The 17,205-nt window shown below is 34.6% G+C and overlaps 1 protein-coding gene across 1 annotated transcript in view; it reads left to right on the top strand.

Moving 5' to 3' along the window:
* LOC140447948 (uncharacterized) overlaps positions 1–17,205 on the top strand; it is a 421,074-nt gene that overhangs the window by 241,798 nt on the left and 162,071 nt on the right. The window contains exon 6 of the mRNA XM_072540908.1: positions 15,492–15,656. Within this exon, the coding sequence (XP_072397009.1) occupies positions 15,492–15,656 (165 nt within the window). The remainder of the gene's footprint in view (positions 1–15,491; positions 15,657–17,205) is intronic.

Here is a 17,205-nt window from a genome sequence, read left to right as displayed (position 1 = left end):
GTCATCTTTTACTGGTGTGTTTGAACTCTGACACATAGAGAACAAAAAGAAAAAATCCTATGATTAAAAAGTAATTAGGTGTACTTAATATTATATTTCTTTTTAAGAAATACTAGAGGCCCATCTTTAGGTGATCAGAGGTGATTTTAATTTTTAAACCTGTCTTAATAATATGCAACATGTTATGCATATAAGTGTAATTTGTGTGGGTACAGGTAGATATTAATTTTAAAAGTTAAAACACACCAGTAAAAGATGACAAACTAAATTTTTACTATCTGTACCTAAATTTTAAAGAATTTTTAAATGTATTTTGTCCACTATCTTATATTTTATAAGTGTGTTATTAATGTTGCGTGTCTATGCTTTTACAAATAATCTCAACGACTATAATAGTAAGTTGCACTGAAGATTTGTGATATTTTATAAATATTTACATTTTTTTTCTTATTGTCTTGAAAAAGGAATAAAACCATTCTGAAAGCTAGACAAAATGTCATAAGAGTGTTTCATTAACATCCCGGCCAATTTTCTGACTGCAACCCTAATAAACTGTGTTGTTTGTTTATATTGACAGACACTAATATCCAGTAATTCATATATATATATATATATATATATATATATATATATATATATATATACATATATATATATATATATATATATATATATATATATACCAGTATATATATATATATATATATATATATATATATATATATATATATATATATATATATATTTATTTACGGTAACAATTGACTTCCCACATGTAAAGTTGTAGGTTCAATTGGCTTCCGCTGGTCAATTGGCATCCGGTATTCGGATGCCAATTGACCTCTTCAAAATAATATCAGAAACGCATAGTGGATGATATTATAAGGCTCTTTACGCGATATGAACCCGGAATCCAATTGGACCGTTTTTTGATTCGTAAATAAATCGTAGTTCGAGGCAAAAAATAAGCAGCGCCACCATCGATTTGTGTATATTGAGTTGAAGCGATATTCATGTCGTTACAGCTTAGCGGTTCAATTGGCATCTACAGGATGTGATACGATTTTGGAAGCCAGTTAGTCACTTAGATTGTCTTAGATTCCAGGTTTATAAAGGTTCGAGTAACATCTGGTCGATTCGCGTTTGAGTTTAATTCTTAGAATGGATATTTTTTGTTTACTTTTTGGATTTACAATATATTATTGGTTTTATCTTACTTTCTTGTTATCTGCAGTCTTTTATTCTTTTTGAAAGGTTTTATAACCTTATTTCTCAGCGCCATGTGTATAATTTTTTGAAGCACATTGCTAAAACGTTGTGTATTAAAAAGCATTTAATGTTAGGGGTTGTAAATGCATTAAAAATGTTGTGAATTTTGAAAATGTGGTTTGGCGCTGTGTTAATAAGATTCTTTCGTTAAGATGCTTAGTTTTTATCTATCTCTGGTTATGCTTTGTCTTTTTTTCTGTGAAAATATTAACTAATATTATAAATGTGAGTGTAAGGTGTTTGTCGGCTTGTTTTTTTTCGCATTCCCTGTTTAACTTTTTAACCGATTATATTGATTATTTTTGCAATTTTGACAGGGACACAAATAAGCACAGATGATACATTTTATTAAAAAAAGTTGTATTTTCAAGGGATACTTCTCGGCAGAAGACGCCATCACAATCGAATCGAGGATAAAAGCTAGTATTTTATATGTAAATGAGAATGCAATCCACTCTTAACTGATCAACATTTAATACGTCATCACAGGTGTTCCGTGTGCAATGCTGCTAGGTCACCTATGTGATCAGTTAAGAGTGGATTGCATTCTCATTTACATTTGAGATTCAGAGGACCTTGTCCCCTTAAGCAGAACGGACAACTTTCCAATGGAGAAGCCAAGCGTCACTGATGAGGTCTGGCGGACCGAAACTGCTGTTTGGCGTTTCACACTTTATGGGTTGTGTTGATCTGCGACCATTGGATCAATAGTATAATTCAATGCCAGTAGGTGTATTACCCCTCGGAGTAGTGGTTTTTGTTGATCCAAACATAATTGGTTGGGTTTCGGTGACCTAAACCGATCAGCAAAGGGCTCTTGTTGTTCCAAGTTGTACATGGGTGACCTGGCAGCATTGCACACGGAACACCGGTGATGACATATTAAATGTTGATCAGTTAAGAATGGATTGTATTCTCATTTACATTTGAGATGCAGAGGACCTTGTCCCCTTAAGCAGAACGGACAACTTTCCAATGGAGAAGCCAAGCGTCACTGATGAGGTCTGGCGGACCGCAACAACTGTTTGGCGTTTCACACTTGATGGGTTGTGTTGTGCTGCGACCATTGGATCAATAGTATAATTCAATGCCGGTAGGGGTATTAGCCCTCGGAGTAGTTGTTTCTGTTGATCTAAACATAATTAATTGGGTTTCGGCGGCCTAAACCGATCAGCAAATGGCTCTTGTTGTTCCAAGCTGTACATGGGTGACCTGGCAGCATTGCACACGGAACACCTGTGATGACATATTAAATGTTGATCAGTTAAGAGTGGATTGCATTCTCATTTACATTTGAGATTCAGAGGACCTTGTCCCCTTAAGCAGAACGGACAACTTTCCAATGGAGAAGCCAAGCGTGACTGATAAGGTCTGGCGGACCGAAACAGCTGTTTGGCGTTTTACACTTGATGGGTTGTGTTGTTCTGCGACCATTGGATCAATAGTATAATTCAATGCCGGTAGGGGTATTAGCCCACGGAGTAGTTGTTTCTGTTGATCCATATAGCCCATAATGCGACGTAACAGCCGAAGACATGAAGTTACAATCATTGTAACATTTAATTTTAACATTTAATCCTACTATACCAGAATTTCTTTAGTAATACCAAATAATTCATTACAACAGAGCTCTTTTACTCAGGGAATAATCAGACTAGAAGTTGTTAAAAGACGATAAAACATTTTTAAATTACTGAGCTTAAAAAATGTAAAATAAAAGTATTTAGCAAATTAAATCAAATTTGAAGCTGTCATAATTTTAAAAGAAAAATATTTAATCTCGAAAAAAGCAATAACTACCTGCCTACAATTTATGGATAAAGAGTAATATACTCTAACAAGCTAAATTTTTAAACATCCGTTTCGACAACAAAATATTACAATGACTGAACAGATGAATTGACTCAGGTAGAATTCCACCGAAACCTTTAGGTATTATTGTCGACTTGAGTCATAAACCAATGGATGCTAAAGGTCCAAAGCCAATCGATGCCAAAGAAACCGCAACAGCGATTGATGCCAATTGGTACCGCAACAGAATTCGCTGTATATTGTGGCCCGTGAATATTCACGGATGCCAAATGGGAATACTTTTCGTCCAGAAGTCAATTGGTACTACAAAGAAATATATATATATATATATATATATATATATATATATATATATATATATATATATACAAGGGGTAACCAAATAGGATATTGACAATAAACATTACATACAGAAGTATTTATACATAAAAGTCGATAAACATTTGTGCCTCACATTAAACATTAATTTAATTGAGTTATACAAGTCAGTTTTTAGTGAAATTTTCACAAAGTGTTTATTATCACAAGATCCACAACCGTGAGTACCTATTTTTATTGGTCATCCTTTGCGAATCCCGATATATGCAACAATTGGTTATATTGCCGTTCATATCAGCAAACAGGCAAAAAAACTGGTTTAATTTATCATTTGTCGAATATCGATTATCTACCTACAAAGTATAATTGCTATTTAATTGATTTGGTTTAAATCGAAAATTGGACGAAAAATAATTAATTATGCCTGTGTGTATAAACTGTAAGCAATCTACCATAAACACTCAAATTATAAAATGTTCGGGATGTATGAATTCTTTGCATACTTCATGCATTGGCTTACAGGGCGAGGATGTCAGTCGGATTACACGAATGCGTAGTAAAAATATCAAAGTACTATGTAATACTTGTAGCAACGGAGAGGACAAGTTTGTTCAATTAAAGCAATTTTTAACGAATCTTGTGGAAACTAAAATGCAGGAGCTGGAAAGGAAAATAGCTAATATTAATCCTACAATACAATCCGAACATCAGGAAGAGATAATCGAAGAAGCCATGGACCGTATTAATCGATCGCACAATATCATTTTGTATAACGTCCCAGAAACTAATTCTGCTATGGAAGATAATAATAAAGTAAATGATATTCTAACTACAATACAAGGTGGCAATGCAAATCCGATTTCTGCAAGACATGTACACAGAATTGGTAAACGATCTAATAAGGCCCGTCTAATGAAAGTGACCTTTTCAACACCCGCGCAGGCTAAGTCTATTTTGCGTATCAAGAATAAATTAGCCACATCTACCTTCTCTGCTATTTCAATTTCTGATGATAAAACACCTCGACAGAGACAATACCTAAATGAACTCCGGACAGAACTGAAACGTCGAACAGACAATGGAGAACAAAATCTGATCATTAAGTATGTAAGGGGTAGACCTACCATAGTCAGTAAAACTGAGAGCTCTTTAAACTAAATGTGTCCAGCAATTCCAGATCAAGTAAATCCCAACACGTTGAAATTACATGTTATTACCAAAATGTACGCGGCCTTAATAGCAAAATTTCATTGTTTAATGCCAACGTTAGTGATTGTGAATTCGACATCATAGCATTAAGTGAAACGTGGTTACGCAGTGATGTTTCGAGTATGGAACTTTTTCCGAATAATTATGTCGTATACAGAAAAGACCGAAAATTCCATGAGGTGGACAAGGTGAAGGGTGGTGGTGTAGTGCTCGCGTTAAAAGATTTCATAACATCTGAAATATTGGACACTACGGCTTTCGACGCACAATTTCCACTTATTGATCTAATTATTGTCAAGTGCCGGATTGGTTACAAATATTTTTATATAGTTGTTGTTTATTTACCTGATAGGTTAAGTTTGGTAGACTTTGAATATTTTCTCGATTGCTTAGGGCAATTTGATTACTTAAATAATGACTGCATAGTACTAGGCGATTTCAATGTTTCAAGGTTTATAGATAATGATATGTCTGATTTCAAAACTTCTGTAGTTTTAAGTTTTGCGGGCTCTACTGGCCTTAGACAATTTAACAATGTTGTTAATCACTTGGGTAGACTGCTAGATTTGGTCTTATCGCATTTCAGTTGTAAAGTTAAGCATGATGACTCACCTTTGGTCTATGAAGACTCTCATCACCCAGCTCTTCTAATATCATTTACGGATATATTTGTAAAAGAGCCTAAATTTAGGTATGGTTTGGAGCAGTTAACTTACAACTTTAAAAAAGCCAATTTTCCTGCTTTATATCGAGAACTGTATGAAACGGATTGGAACTCTCTGGATACTTCTAATGACGTTAATGAAACTTTAAATAACTTTTACGATAAGATTTTTTCTGTGTTCAATAAGTATATTCCAGTTTACAAAAACTTTAGCCATAAATACCCACCCTGGTTCGATGCTGATATCATTCACAACATCAAATTAAAAGCAAAGTTTAGAAAAAAGTTTAAACGATTCAAAAATCAGTGTGATTTGCTTGAGTTTCAACGGTTAAGACACCTTGTCAAATCAAAAATCAGTTTGGCCTACAATGTATATGTCGAGAATATACAAATTGCCTTATCCATCAACCCCAAGAAGTTTTGGTTGTACGTAAATTCAAAAAATAAAAGTTCAAGAATTCCTGGTGTGATGAAATATAATGACATTACTACCTCCGACCCACAAAATATTGTGAATATGTTTGCAGAATTTTTCAAGAGTGTTTTTCTGTCATCAGATATTAATTTCAAGGCTAACTCTTCCTCAATCAATGCAGATTACTTAAATTTTTATCCTATTTTAGAGTCTGAGATAATTTTGGCTAGTAAGAAATTGAAAGACAAAATGACGTGTGGACCTGATAATATTCCATCCTTTTTGGTTAAGGATTGCATAGGTGCCTTAACTGTGCCACTATTAAAAATTTTTAATTTATGTCTTCTTAACAAGGAATATCCGAGTCTCTGGAAGGAGTCAAAAGTGTGCCCAATATTCAAAACTGGTGAAAAGGGTCAGGTAGAAAACTACAGACCAATTTCCATTATTTGCAATCTATCGAAAGTCTTTGAAATAGTTTTGTATAATCGTATTTACTCACGCACTCGTAATCAGCTGTCTCAATATCAACATGGTTTTGTCTCCAACCGGTCCACTGTGACAAACTTATTAATGGTCACACAATATATCTCAGCGGCCCTAGATAATAGAGGTCAAGTTGACGTCATATATACTGACTTTACGAAGGCGTTCGACAGAATTAACCACGGCGTATTACTTTCTAAATTATGTCTCTTTGGTCTTTCTGAGGATGCCGTGACTTTTATGAGGTCTTACTTGTCAAATAGAACGCAGTTTGTTGCTTATAATGGTTACAAATCGGAAAAGTACCTAGCTTCTTCAGGGGTTCCACAAGGTTCTAATCTAGGTCCATTATTATTCTTGTTATTTATTAACGATCTGTGTGAATTAATTTCTGCACCATGTTTATGTTATGCCGATGATTTAAAGATTTATTCATTGATAAGTGACCTTAATGATTGTCATTTTTTGCAGAGTGAACTGAATCGTGTACATGAATGGTGTAATGCAAATCATTTGAATCTTAATGCCAATAAGTGCAAAGTAGTTAGTTATTCTAGGAAACAATCTAATTTATACCATCCTTATATTATCAATGGCAATGAACTTGAACGTTTAAATAAAATTAAAGACCTTGGAGTTACATTTGATTATAAACTCACCTTTGTTGAACATGTAAATTTAAAGGTTAAAGAAGCACTTAAATCTTATGGATTCATAATTAGAAATAGTCGAAATCTCACTAATATTAAGGCAATTAAATTACTTTATTACACTTTTGTACGCTGTAAACTGGAATATGCCTCTGTCATTTGGTCACCTTTTTATGATGTACATATCCAACTTATAGAGCAGGTGCAGCGTAAATTTTTAAAATTTTTGTCTTTCAAAATTAACGGCATATATCCCAAGAGGGGCATCAGCAATAGTGAGTTGTGTAGCGGTTTGGACGTAATATCATTAGAATCTAGACGAATTAATGCCTCCCTAATATTCCTGTACAAGCTACTACATAATCTCATTGACTGCCCTGATATTCTTCGACAAATAAATTTTAACGTTCCATCTTATCCAGTGAGAAATTCAATTACGTTCAGAAATACACAAGCTAGAACTAATCTTATGTTAAATTCTCCTCTATTTCTCATGTGCAACTATTATAATTCCTTAAGTGCTTACTGCGATATATTTCACTGCAGTTTAAAGCAGCTTACTAGGATGGCTGAGATCTACCTAGGTGATTGAGTAGTTTCTTTATGTTAACGTAAAATACTCGAAAAATGTGTTATTTAGTTAGTACTTATGAATTATTAATATATCATTTAATTGTAGTATTGTATTTTGTCCTATAAATGGATTCTGTTGGACAATAAACGCTATTATTATTAATAAGCGAGTCAGCATTTTCTCTTTGCATAATAAATATTACATCGGAAAGCCAACTCATAAATAATTATTTACAGAAGAAGAAGCTACAAAGAGAAGCTATCAAAAAATCGTCGGTTAATCATAAAAAATAATATGATTTTTCAGCTTTTATTTAAATATCTCAAATTTTTGTATGAGGTGAATAATTAGAAAATACTTTGTACACAAAATGCATGAATTTAATTAATGTCCCTTTTTATAAAAATGCTATACAAACTTTCGGTATGGAGCTAATCCCCGCGGAAACAGCGACAACGACAGCAAAATTAGAGAAATTAAAATCGTGCGGTGACGTTGTTTAATCGTGAATGTTTTTCTCGCTAATAATTATTTCAACCCAAAACAATTTCAAATTGCGAAAAGCACTCGAATAAAAATGTACGGCTATAATTTTATGTCGGTGGTGATTGCAGTGCCAATCCCAGACAAAAGTAATTTTCTCTTGATCATCGTGTTTTATAAATAGGAATAATTCAATGCAGATTTGTATTTTGTAGGTTCCAAGAATTGTTTTTTAATTGGAAGAATAAGAATAATTTTCCTATTTTCTCGATATACATTCACGTAAAAACTCTAAAATTTATTTATTTCAAAAGTCTAAAAAATTGTTCTATTTTTTTATATATTTTATATTTTTTTATATATTTCTATATAAAGTTTCCCAATAGTTGTTTGCTCTCTATATTCATACCACTACCAAAGCAGTAGCGCACCTAGAATTTGCCTCTGGGGGGGGGGGGTTTGGTTGGTCACCAAATTTTTTTTTATGGTGTTACCTCCATTTTGAGTCCCTTAAATGTGTAAGTAACAGTGTCGGAATAGGGTCCTGGGGGGGGGGGTTTAACCCCCAAAACCCCCCCCTCGGTGCGCCAATGTACCAAAGAAAAGATCTCCAAAAAATGCGAAGACTACAGAACAATAAGTTTGATGAGCCATATGTTAAAGATCTTTCTATACATTATACATGATAGAATATATGCAATCCTCGAACAGCAGCTGAACAAATTTGGATTTAAAAATGGACTTAAATCTAGAAAAGCACTATTTAATATTTATCATCATCATCTTTGGCTCGACAATCTTCGGTGGATCCTGGCTTGCTCTAAGATTAGTCCCCTTCTGTTCGGTTTCTGGCAATATATTGCCGTCTTCTGATCTCTAGTATCCCTAAGTCGGTCTCAACTGGCATCTAACCACCTAATTCGCAGTTGGTCTCTGCTTTTTCTTCCTATAGGTGTTGTCAGTCATTCGTATTATGTGTCTGCTCATCTAAGTTGCTGTGTTTTAATGAATTTTATGACATCTGGGTCATTAAACTCTGGCTCTTTACGGAATAGACGAAGGCATCCTTCTAAATGGTGAAAGAGTAAACAATGTTAGATATGCCGACGACACCATGGTGATAGCAGATAGTTTAGAGGGACTTCAGAGGCTAATGGACAGAATAAACGAGTACAGTCAACAGTACGGACTAAACATTAATACCCACAAAACCAAACAAATGATTGTCAGCAAGGAGAATATAAATGGGGCTCATCTATACATTAATGGGACGCAGATAGAGCGAGTAAAACAGTATTGCTACCTGGGAACTATTATAAACGAACAGTGGAGCAATGTACAGGAAATAAAGTGCCGCATAGGAAAGGCAAGAACGGTCTTTAATAAAATGAGCGCCATCTTCAAAAGTCACAACATATCCCTGGATACAAAAATGAGACATTTGAGATGCTATGTTTTCTCTGTGTTGTTGTACGGGGCGGAGGCATGGACGCTTACAGACACCACTATTAAAAAACTTGAAGCATTTGAGATGTGGCTTTATAGAAGAATGCTGAGAATATCATGGACAGCAAGGATCACGAACAATGAAGTTCTAGAAAAAATGAAGAAGGAACCAGAGATTGTGTTTACGATCAAACGCATAAAATTGCAATATCTGGGACACGTTATGAGAAATCAGTACCGTTACTCCCTGCTGCAGTCTATATTGCAAGGTAAAGTCAAAGGTAAGCGAGGACCCGGTAGAAGGAGAATATCATGGCTGCGGAATTTAAGAACATGGTTTAAGAAAACCTCAACGGAGCTGTTTCGAGCCGCAGCGAGCAAGGTCATGATTGCCAATATGATTTCCAACATCCGAAACGAATAGGAACCAGAAGAAGAAGAAGGGTCATTAAAAGTTGGTATAATTCGAAATTAAATCTTTTGCGTTACTGCCCTTGATCGTTTATAGTTCAAAATATTTTGCGGAGTATCTTACGCTCGAATATTCCCAGAAGTCTTTTATCCTTCTGCGTTAACGTCCATGTTTCTGCCCCGTATGTGAGGACCGGCCTCAGCAGCGTTTTTCATATCATAATTTTAGTTTTTCTTTGGATCTTTCTTGAGTGGAATTGTTTTTGAAGTCCATAGTATGCCCTATTGAGGCTTTATTCATCTTATAATTTCTTCGTTTGTTTTATTGGTACTAGTCACTAGCGAGCCAAGGTATGTAAAGCTGTCAACACGTTTAAAGACATGACTTTCAAATGCCCTTTCCCGTTCCTAATAGGATCCTTAGTAACTAACATATAATTGGTTTTGTCTTCGTTGATGACTAGATCGACATGTTTCGCCGCCGTTTCTAATTCCAGGAAATATTGCTCAACATCTCGCGTGCTACGCCCTATTTTGTCAATGTCATCAGCGTATGCTAAGATTTGTATCGATCTATTTGTACAAAAAGGGTGTACATATGTGAAATTATGAATATAATTTAAGGTAATGAGAACTGTATTATATAGAGCTGGTTCAAAATAAATTAGAATGTGTAGTAAAGGGTTATACAGATTATAGCAAATTAAGTTTATACAAAGTCCTACGAATTCTTCTGCTGCATACACACTCGCGGTATTTACAGGCTTTCACTCACGGTTGTTCTTCATACAAGGAAGCTGTCCGGGTACCGGTTTCTGAACACGTGTCTCGCGGTACTAACACTGAGATCACGAGATAGAGCACATTTGCGTCTGTATACGATTTAAAACAGTCTTTGCGGTATTTTTCGCGTAACAATAAGAGGGAGAGAGAATGTCTGTTGGTAGCGCTAGTCATCAGTAGAAAGAATACCTCTGTTACTAAAGATAGTGAACTGGGAAGAGGTAGCGTCTGTTTCAAGCGACAGGTAACAGGCAAGAGAGTCTTCTTGTTTGCTATCTTACAACTGTGTGTATTTCTAAATGAGGGGGGTTGGAAATGGAAGTAGAAAGTATTATCAAGGGTTTGACTAAGGTAATGCTTGTAAAATTGTGGTATAATGATAGTTAGTATTACAGCGAAAAAATGACATGATCTTTAGCATGTGAAAAAATTGAACACTATTGTAAATAGTACCGCAGTCTCCAATTCGTGTGTCTCGGACTACTTTTTCCAAGGCAATGTTAAATAGGAGGCAAGCCAGGGCATCTCCTTGTCGTAAGTCAATCCTTTATCTCAAAGGAGCGAGAAATTTCTCCCTGTATCCTAACGCTGGCGTTTTTCTGGTATACGAAACTTATTGATTGGTATAGTACCGTTCCCTTGACACTGCCGTATGCGGCCTTAAATTCGACGAATAGGTGATGGGTTCCAAAGTTAAATTCTAATGTTTTCTCGAGGATCTGTCCTATTGAATGAATTTGGTCAGTTGTTGATTTTTCTGGAGTAAATCCGGCCTGCGATTTTCCAATTATGCCAACTGTGTAAACTTGTAGCCTAGAATATTTGCTAGTATTTTGTAATCAGTTGTGAACAGGGTTATACCTCAGTAGTTGCCACACTGGAGCTGATCGCTTTTTTATGTAACGGGCATATCACGCCTTGAGATTATTCACAGGGCATGGTCTCATTTAGCCAGATAAGAAGTAAAAGTTTATACAGTGCTTGTAGCAGGGCGTCGCCACCATTCTCGTAGAGCTCACTACAAATTTGATCAGTTCCTGGTGCTTTATTATTTTTAAGCTTCTTAATGGCTTGGACAACCTCTTTAGTGGTAGGTGGTCTTTCGTTTGCGTTAAATAGATTCCAATTCATTCAATCCATTCCCATTCAATATTCAAGTGGTAATTCAAAGAGCTAGGGACGTAAATAATGACCTAATTGTCTGCTCTCCAGATAGCGAAAATCTTTCGACGTAAACCACAGTAAGGTTATGGATATTCTCAGAAAAAATAGGTATACAAGATAGCGACTAAATGATCATAGGAAAATTATATACATAACAAATAGGCATCGTTAAAGTTGACAATAATTATTACGAAACAATTAATATCCAGAGTTTGACTGGGTTGTGTTTTGTCGCCCTTATTATTCAGTACTTATTCTAAATACCTATTTAGAGAGCTAATAGCAAATACTGAAGACGGACTTCTGGTAAATGGGATATTTATGAATAGTTTTCGATACGCTAACGATACTGTTTTTCTTGTTGATAGTGCAGAAGGCATTCAAAGGTTAATTAAGAAAATATGAGTAGCAGAAATTTCGGAGTGAGTCTTAATGCCGATAAAATGAAAACGATGATAATCAGCAAAAGCCATAACTAACGTAAACTATCATTTCTTTATAAATGATAAACCACTAGATAAAGTTCAAAACTTCACATACTTAAGGTGCAACTTAACTGAGGATTGCGATTCCTCAAAAGAAATTACCACGAGTAAAACATCTTTACACCAATGAGGATATAGTGCGGGAAGAAGATGATAAATAGATACCCACAGACGTTTGAAAGACGTTGAATCAGCAATGACATCTACCAAGTAGAACATATTATATTATGAAAAAGGAACATAGTAGGAATATAGTAGGAAAGAAAAGATAGCAGCACTTGGAATTTTAGTCACCAAAAATATCAAAAATTAAGGTAATTTTCATTATGATTGGGCTTACTTAGTTCATTTTATTTTTACAAATTTACGAATCCTCAATGATTTTTTTGCGCTTGGTTACACAGTTCCGCCATACTTCTGGTGTTGAAATTAAAAGTGTTTTTCCTGAATGAAAATATTTAATAATTTAAATAGTTTTTGTTTATGTATATTTATGTTTTGTAGTAGTTTTCCAATGTAGTCTATTTAGCGGTATATACTGGTATTTGCTATATATACAGTGGGTGATCAAATTATTAGAACCACCTAGTAAAATTTAACTTTCTTTGCAAAGGGTACTATATACGTAATATATTCATGGGTTTGTTTCCATTTTATCATGTTGCAACGCTTAATAAAATTGCAGTTAGCCTAGCAACCTAGCTACCTAAACAATCCGTGTTTCAAACGGTGTTTTATATTAGTGCTGTGAGGCGCAGCTTACAACTCGCATTTGAGTCTTTGGTCTTAGTGTTTAATATGTTTATGGGATTATAGTTTCCATTGTTTTCTATTAATATTCTGACTATCGCATACTATTGTTTTGTAAATTTAGCACACATTACACCATTTGTACCAGAACTGTAACTTTCTCATCATGGAAAAAGCAAAAGACATCTCACCAAGTAAAAAAGCGGAAATAAAATCTTTATTATTGAACACTAATCACTCCTACAGAAATATAGCATTGATTTCTAAAGTTTTAACATCAACTGTAAACCGCACAAAGAAAAATTGATAAAAATTAGGATTTTGTCTCACCATGCAAGCTAAAATGTGGTTGGAAAAAATTGCCACGAGACGAAAAAAATTTGTTTTGGCTACCAGAATATAACTTCGCTGGATTCTATCAAAAATGATGCAAAAGTCTGGCGTTAACATTTTACTAATAACTAATTTCAGCTTGTCCTGCAAAAAAGCCGCTCGTCACACCAGCCATGATAAAAATGAGCTAAAGATCCCAAAATTTGAGCCATTGATGATTGGAAGCAAGTAAATGAAATTACTTAATATTATCTTTCTTTCATGTAGTTTACAATTGATCAATTTTTCCTTCTTCTTCTTCTTAGCCTTCTGTCGTCCATGTTTGGACAAAGGCCTCTCCCAACTCCTTCCATCGGTCTCTATCCTGAGCAACATCTTTCCAATTTGTTCCGGCTATTCTTTTAATGTCATCAGCTCATCTCATCTGTGGCCTTCCTCTTGGTCATTTACTTTCGTAAGGTCTCCAATGTTGTATTGTAGTATTCTAACGTTGGTCTTTTTGTCTAGCAGTGTGGCCCGCGAAGCTCTATTTAAGTTTGGCATTTTTTGTTGTTATGTCCTCGACTTTTGTTTTGGATCTTACCCAGTCGTTTCTCTTTTTATCTGACAGTCGTATACCTAACATTGCTTTTTCCATTGTTCTTTCTTTTGTGGCTAGTTTATTCATGTTTGCCTCGGTTAGGGTCCAGGTTTGACATTCATATGTCATGATAGGAAGGATGCATTGGTTAAACGCTTTGCTTCTCAAGTATTGGGGTATTTTACGGTTCTTAAGTATCCAACTAAGTTTTTCAAATCCTGCCCATGCTAGTCTTGTTCTTCTAGTAATTTCCGCACTTTGGTTCTCTTTGTCAAGTTTCAGGATTTGGCCTAGGTAGATATATTCCGGGATTTGTTCTATCTCACTGCCATTTATAGTTATACGTCTGGGGTCATCTGTGTTTGTCATTATTTTTGTTTTTCTCATATTCATTTTTAGGCCGATGTATTGGGAGCTGGCTGCTAGTTCCCCCATCATAATTTGCAGTTCCTCAGATGTGCTCGCTATAATCACTATGTCGTCAGCGAATCTGAGGTGTTCCTCGGGGCAGACCGTTGTTACGGTGTGGGACTGTGGAATAGAATTCCTACCCACCTGGGGTACCTTCCGTGTTTCTGTTGCAATCGACATGTTTGGTTTTGGAGGTTTTGGCCATATCCCACCACGCTGGCCAGACGGGTTGGTGGGGTAGAAGAATGTGTCGTGTCCACCATTGTAACCGAGGTTAGCGGCCTACTTAGTTCAGCCAACACCCCTCGGAAAAGATGGGTCGGCACCACTCATTCTTAATGGAATTACATTTCCTTAATTCGGGGTGTTACAGTTATACCGCTGATACTCGGTCATCAGAGCCTCGTTTGTGATAACAGGGTTCACCAACTTGAAGGTGAGGTTGACATTTGGGTAGGAGAGGCTGTTTGAGACGGATCACTACCTTCAATAAACCCTAGAAATCCTAATTTTTCCAGGAATCTGAAATAATATTTCATGTATGTTCATATTGAATAGAGCTGAATTTGTAACGTAAGAGCTGAAGAGAAATACAAAAAAGATTGTATTATATGACGGTAAGACACCCCCTAAGTATTATGGTGTGGTTCGTCATAGCAATCAAGGTACACTCTGCATTGTGAAAGGAACAGTCCAACAGGACCAGTATTTGAGATTCCTGCAAACAAAAATGCTTCCCCAAGTCCAGTAGTCGTTCCCAAATAAGAGTTTCACGTTTACTCTCTGGCAACCAAAAGATTCCCCAGACTTGAATCCAATAGATAATATTTGAAAGCTAATGAAGAAATAAATATCTAATGAAATTATAACTACAAAGCATTGACTGATCGAGCGCTTAATAGAAGTATGGCACAGAAGTGAGACAATTCAACAAAGCCAGAAATGCCAGAAATACACAGAAAGAATGCCAAGAAGATACCAGCCATTGTTGAAAAGGATAGCACTACCAAGTATTAGGCTTAGGCATAATTTTAAGTATTTTCATGTAATTACTCATTTCGTTATTCGTAAACTTTGTAAGCTGACAAATCACAATAAAATAGAAGAAAAAAAGATGTTTGATAGCTCAAGTACGTACCAACATTAAACAAAAAGGTAAATTTTACGGTGTGGTTCTAATAATTTTATCATCTACTGTATTTCTTACATAATTATGTATAATTCAACATAATTTTTTTGTTTCAGAAAAAGAACTGGATTGACGAGGGCAAATCAGTTATTCTTAATCATCCTATATATAGAGTATTTTACGTATCCCACGATTCCCAAGATCTCAAAATTTTTAGTTATATAGCTAGAGATGGAGCTTCCAATGTGTTCAAATGTGCTGTATTTAAGTCTAGTAAAAAGGTATGCGTTTTTTTTTGTTTTAAATATTAAATATCTGTATAATATCAACTAGAAATTTAGTCTAAACAAGTCATTTAGTGTGGTGAAGTTACATGTGTGGTTTTTGACCAGTTTGTAAAAAATCCCGATGCCCCATATAAATTTTCTAACAACCTTAGTGGTGGGGTTATAAGATGATTGTGCAAACACATTTCTGGTTTACGCGTTAACTTGGCAATGGATAACTGGTATTTTATATTACTAATATCTTACAAAGGAATCCTCCTTGTAGAACCCACATATTTTTTGTTATATCAACTCATATATCTTTATTAAGGTAGGAGATTTCAACTTTGATTTATTATTTTATTGCATATTATCGATATTATTCTGAAATCCTAATGAAAGTTGATCACAAGGTTTTATACGATCAATAAAGTTTCTTGAAGTTAAAATCCATAAGTGATTTTAAATTTACATTTCTAAAAATTATGGAATTTTGTATTTTCTCGATAGAATCAAGTAATTAATATTTAATCTACATTTTCAATACAATATCATTTCAGTTTATTCTACTATCATTTGCAATTCCAATATCTTAATTTTCTTTCCCTACAGCACTTTGAAAACAAAACAAAGACGTTGTTAAATTTTATATTTTAATTATCAGAATATCGTTTGTTTTCAACCTTTTCCAGATTTTCAACCCGTGTTTTGCCTTTGGCTTCTCGGCGAGATCTCGATAATATTTTGTTTTAATTTAAGAGGATCTTTCGTTATAGAATTTATGGCTTATCCCTTAATACAGACAGACTAATATTCAAAGTTATAAAATGAAAAATGCGGAACTATAGAGAAAAGTTGTAATTAGGTTAGGTTGTTGAATTTAAATCTAAATTACAACAATGAGTAATTCAGCCATTATGAAAATACATAAGTGACAGTGAATAAATAGGTTAGTTTTTAATAGGTTAACATGTCACATGTTCAAATATATATTAAGGATGGTAAAAAACAAGTTACTTTAGCTATATAGGTATTAATTCTGTGAAAATACCTAAAATCCAAAATCAAGTCATTTTTATTCTACAAGGTACTCTAATTATAATTGGCTCTATGGCTCTATATAACTGCCTAAACTTCTTTTTCTTCTTCTTACATATAGTGACTCTAACTGTGATGACTATAGTGATGGATATGATAGTAATATCACTATATATATATAAAAATTGTACATGGTTGCAGTGAAATTACTTCACTTAACCTTTGAGTAGTGGTGTCATTTTGTGAGAGACCGGGTAGACTGTTTTTTAATGTTGGTATTAAATAGGTTATTGAAAGGAGTCGAATGTTTCAGTGCCTTCATGTATCATGTATAGTTATTTTATAGAAATTTTTACGATGATACGATGACTCTACAAAGGTTCCGATTTCTTCTATGTTGTATTAGGTTTGATAATAAAGAAAACACGTGCAAAGTCATCAAAAATTGACAAGCCAACTGCCATTCGTGTGGTGTTTAACCAGTTCTTGAAAAATTGCTAAAATGGTTATAATATCTAAGTCTACG

This window comes from Diabrotica undecimpunctata, chromosome 8 (genome assembly GCF_040954645.1).
Source record: "Diabrotica undecimpunctata isolate CICGRU chromosome 8, icDiaUnde3, whole genome shotgun sequence".
NCBI lineage: Eukaryota > Metazoa > Arthropoda > Insecta > Coleoptera > Chrysomelidae > Diabrotica > Diabrotica undecimpunctata.
The sequence above is the reverse complement of the archived record's forward strand: the minus strand, read 5'-3'. Positions and strand labels throughout refer to the sequence as shown.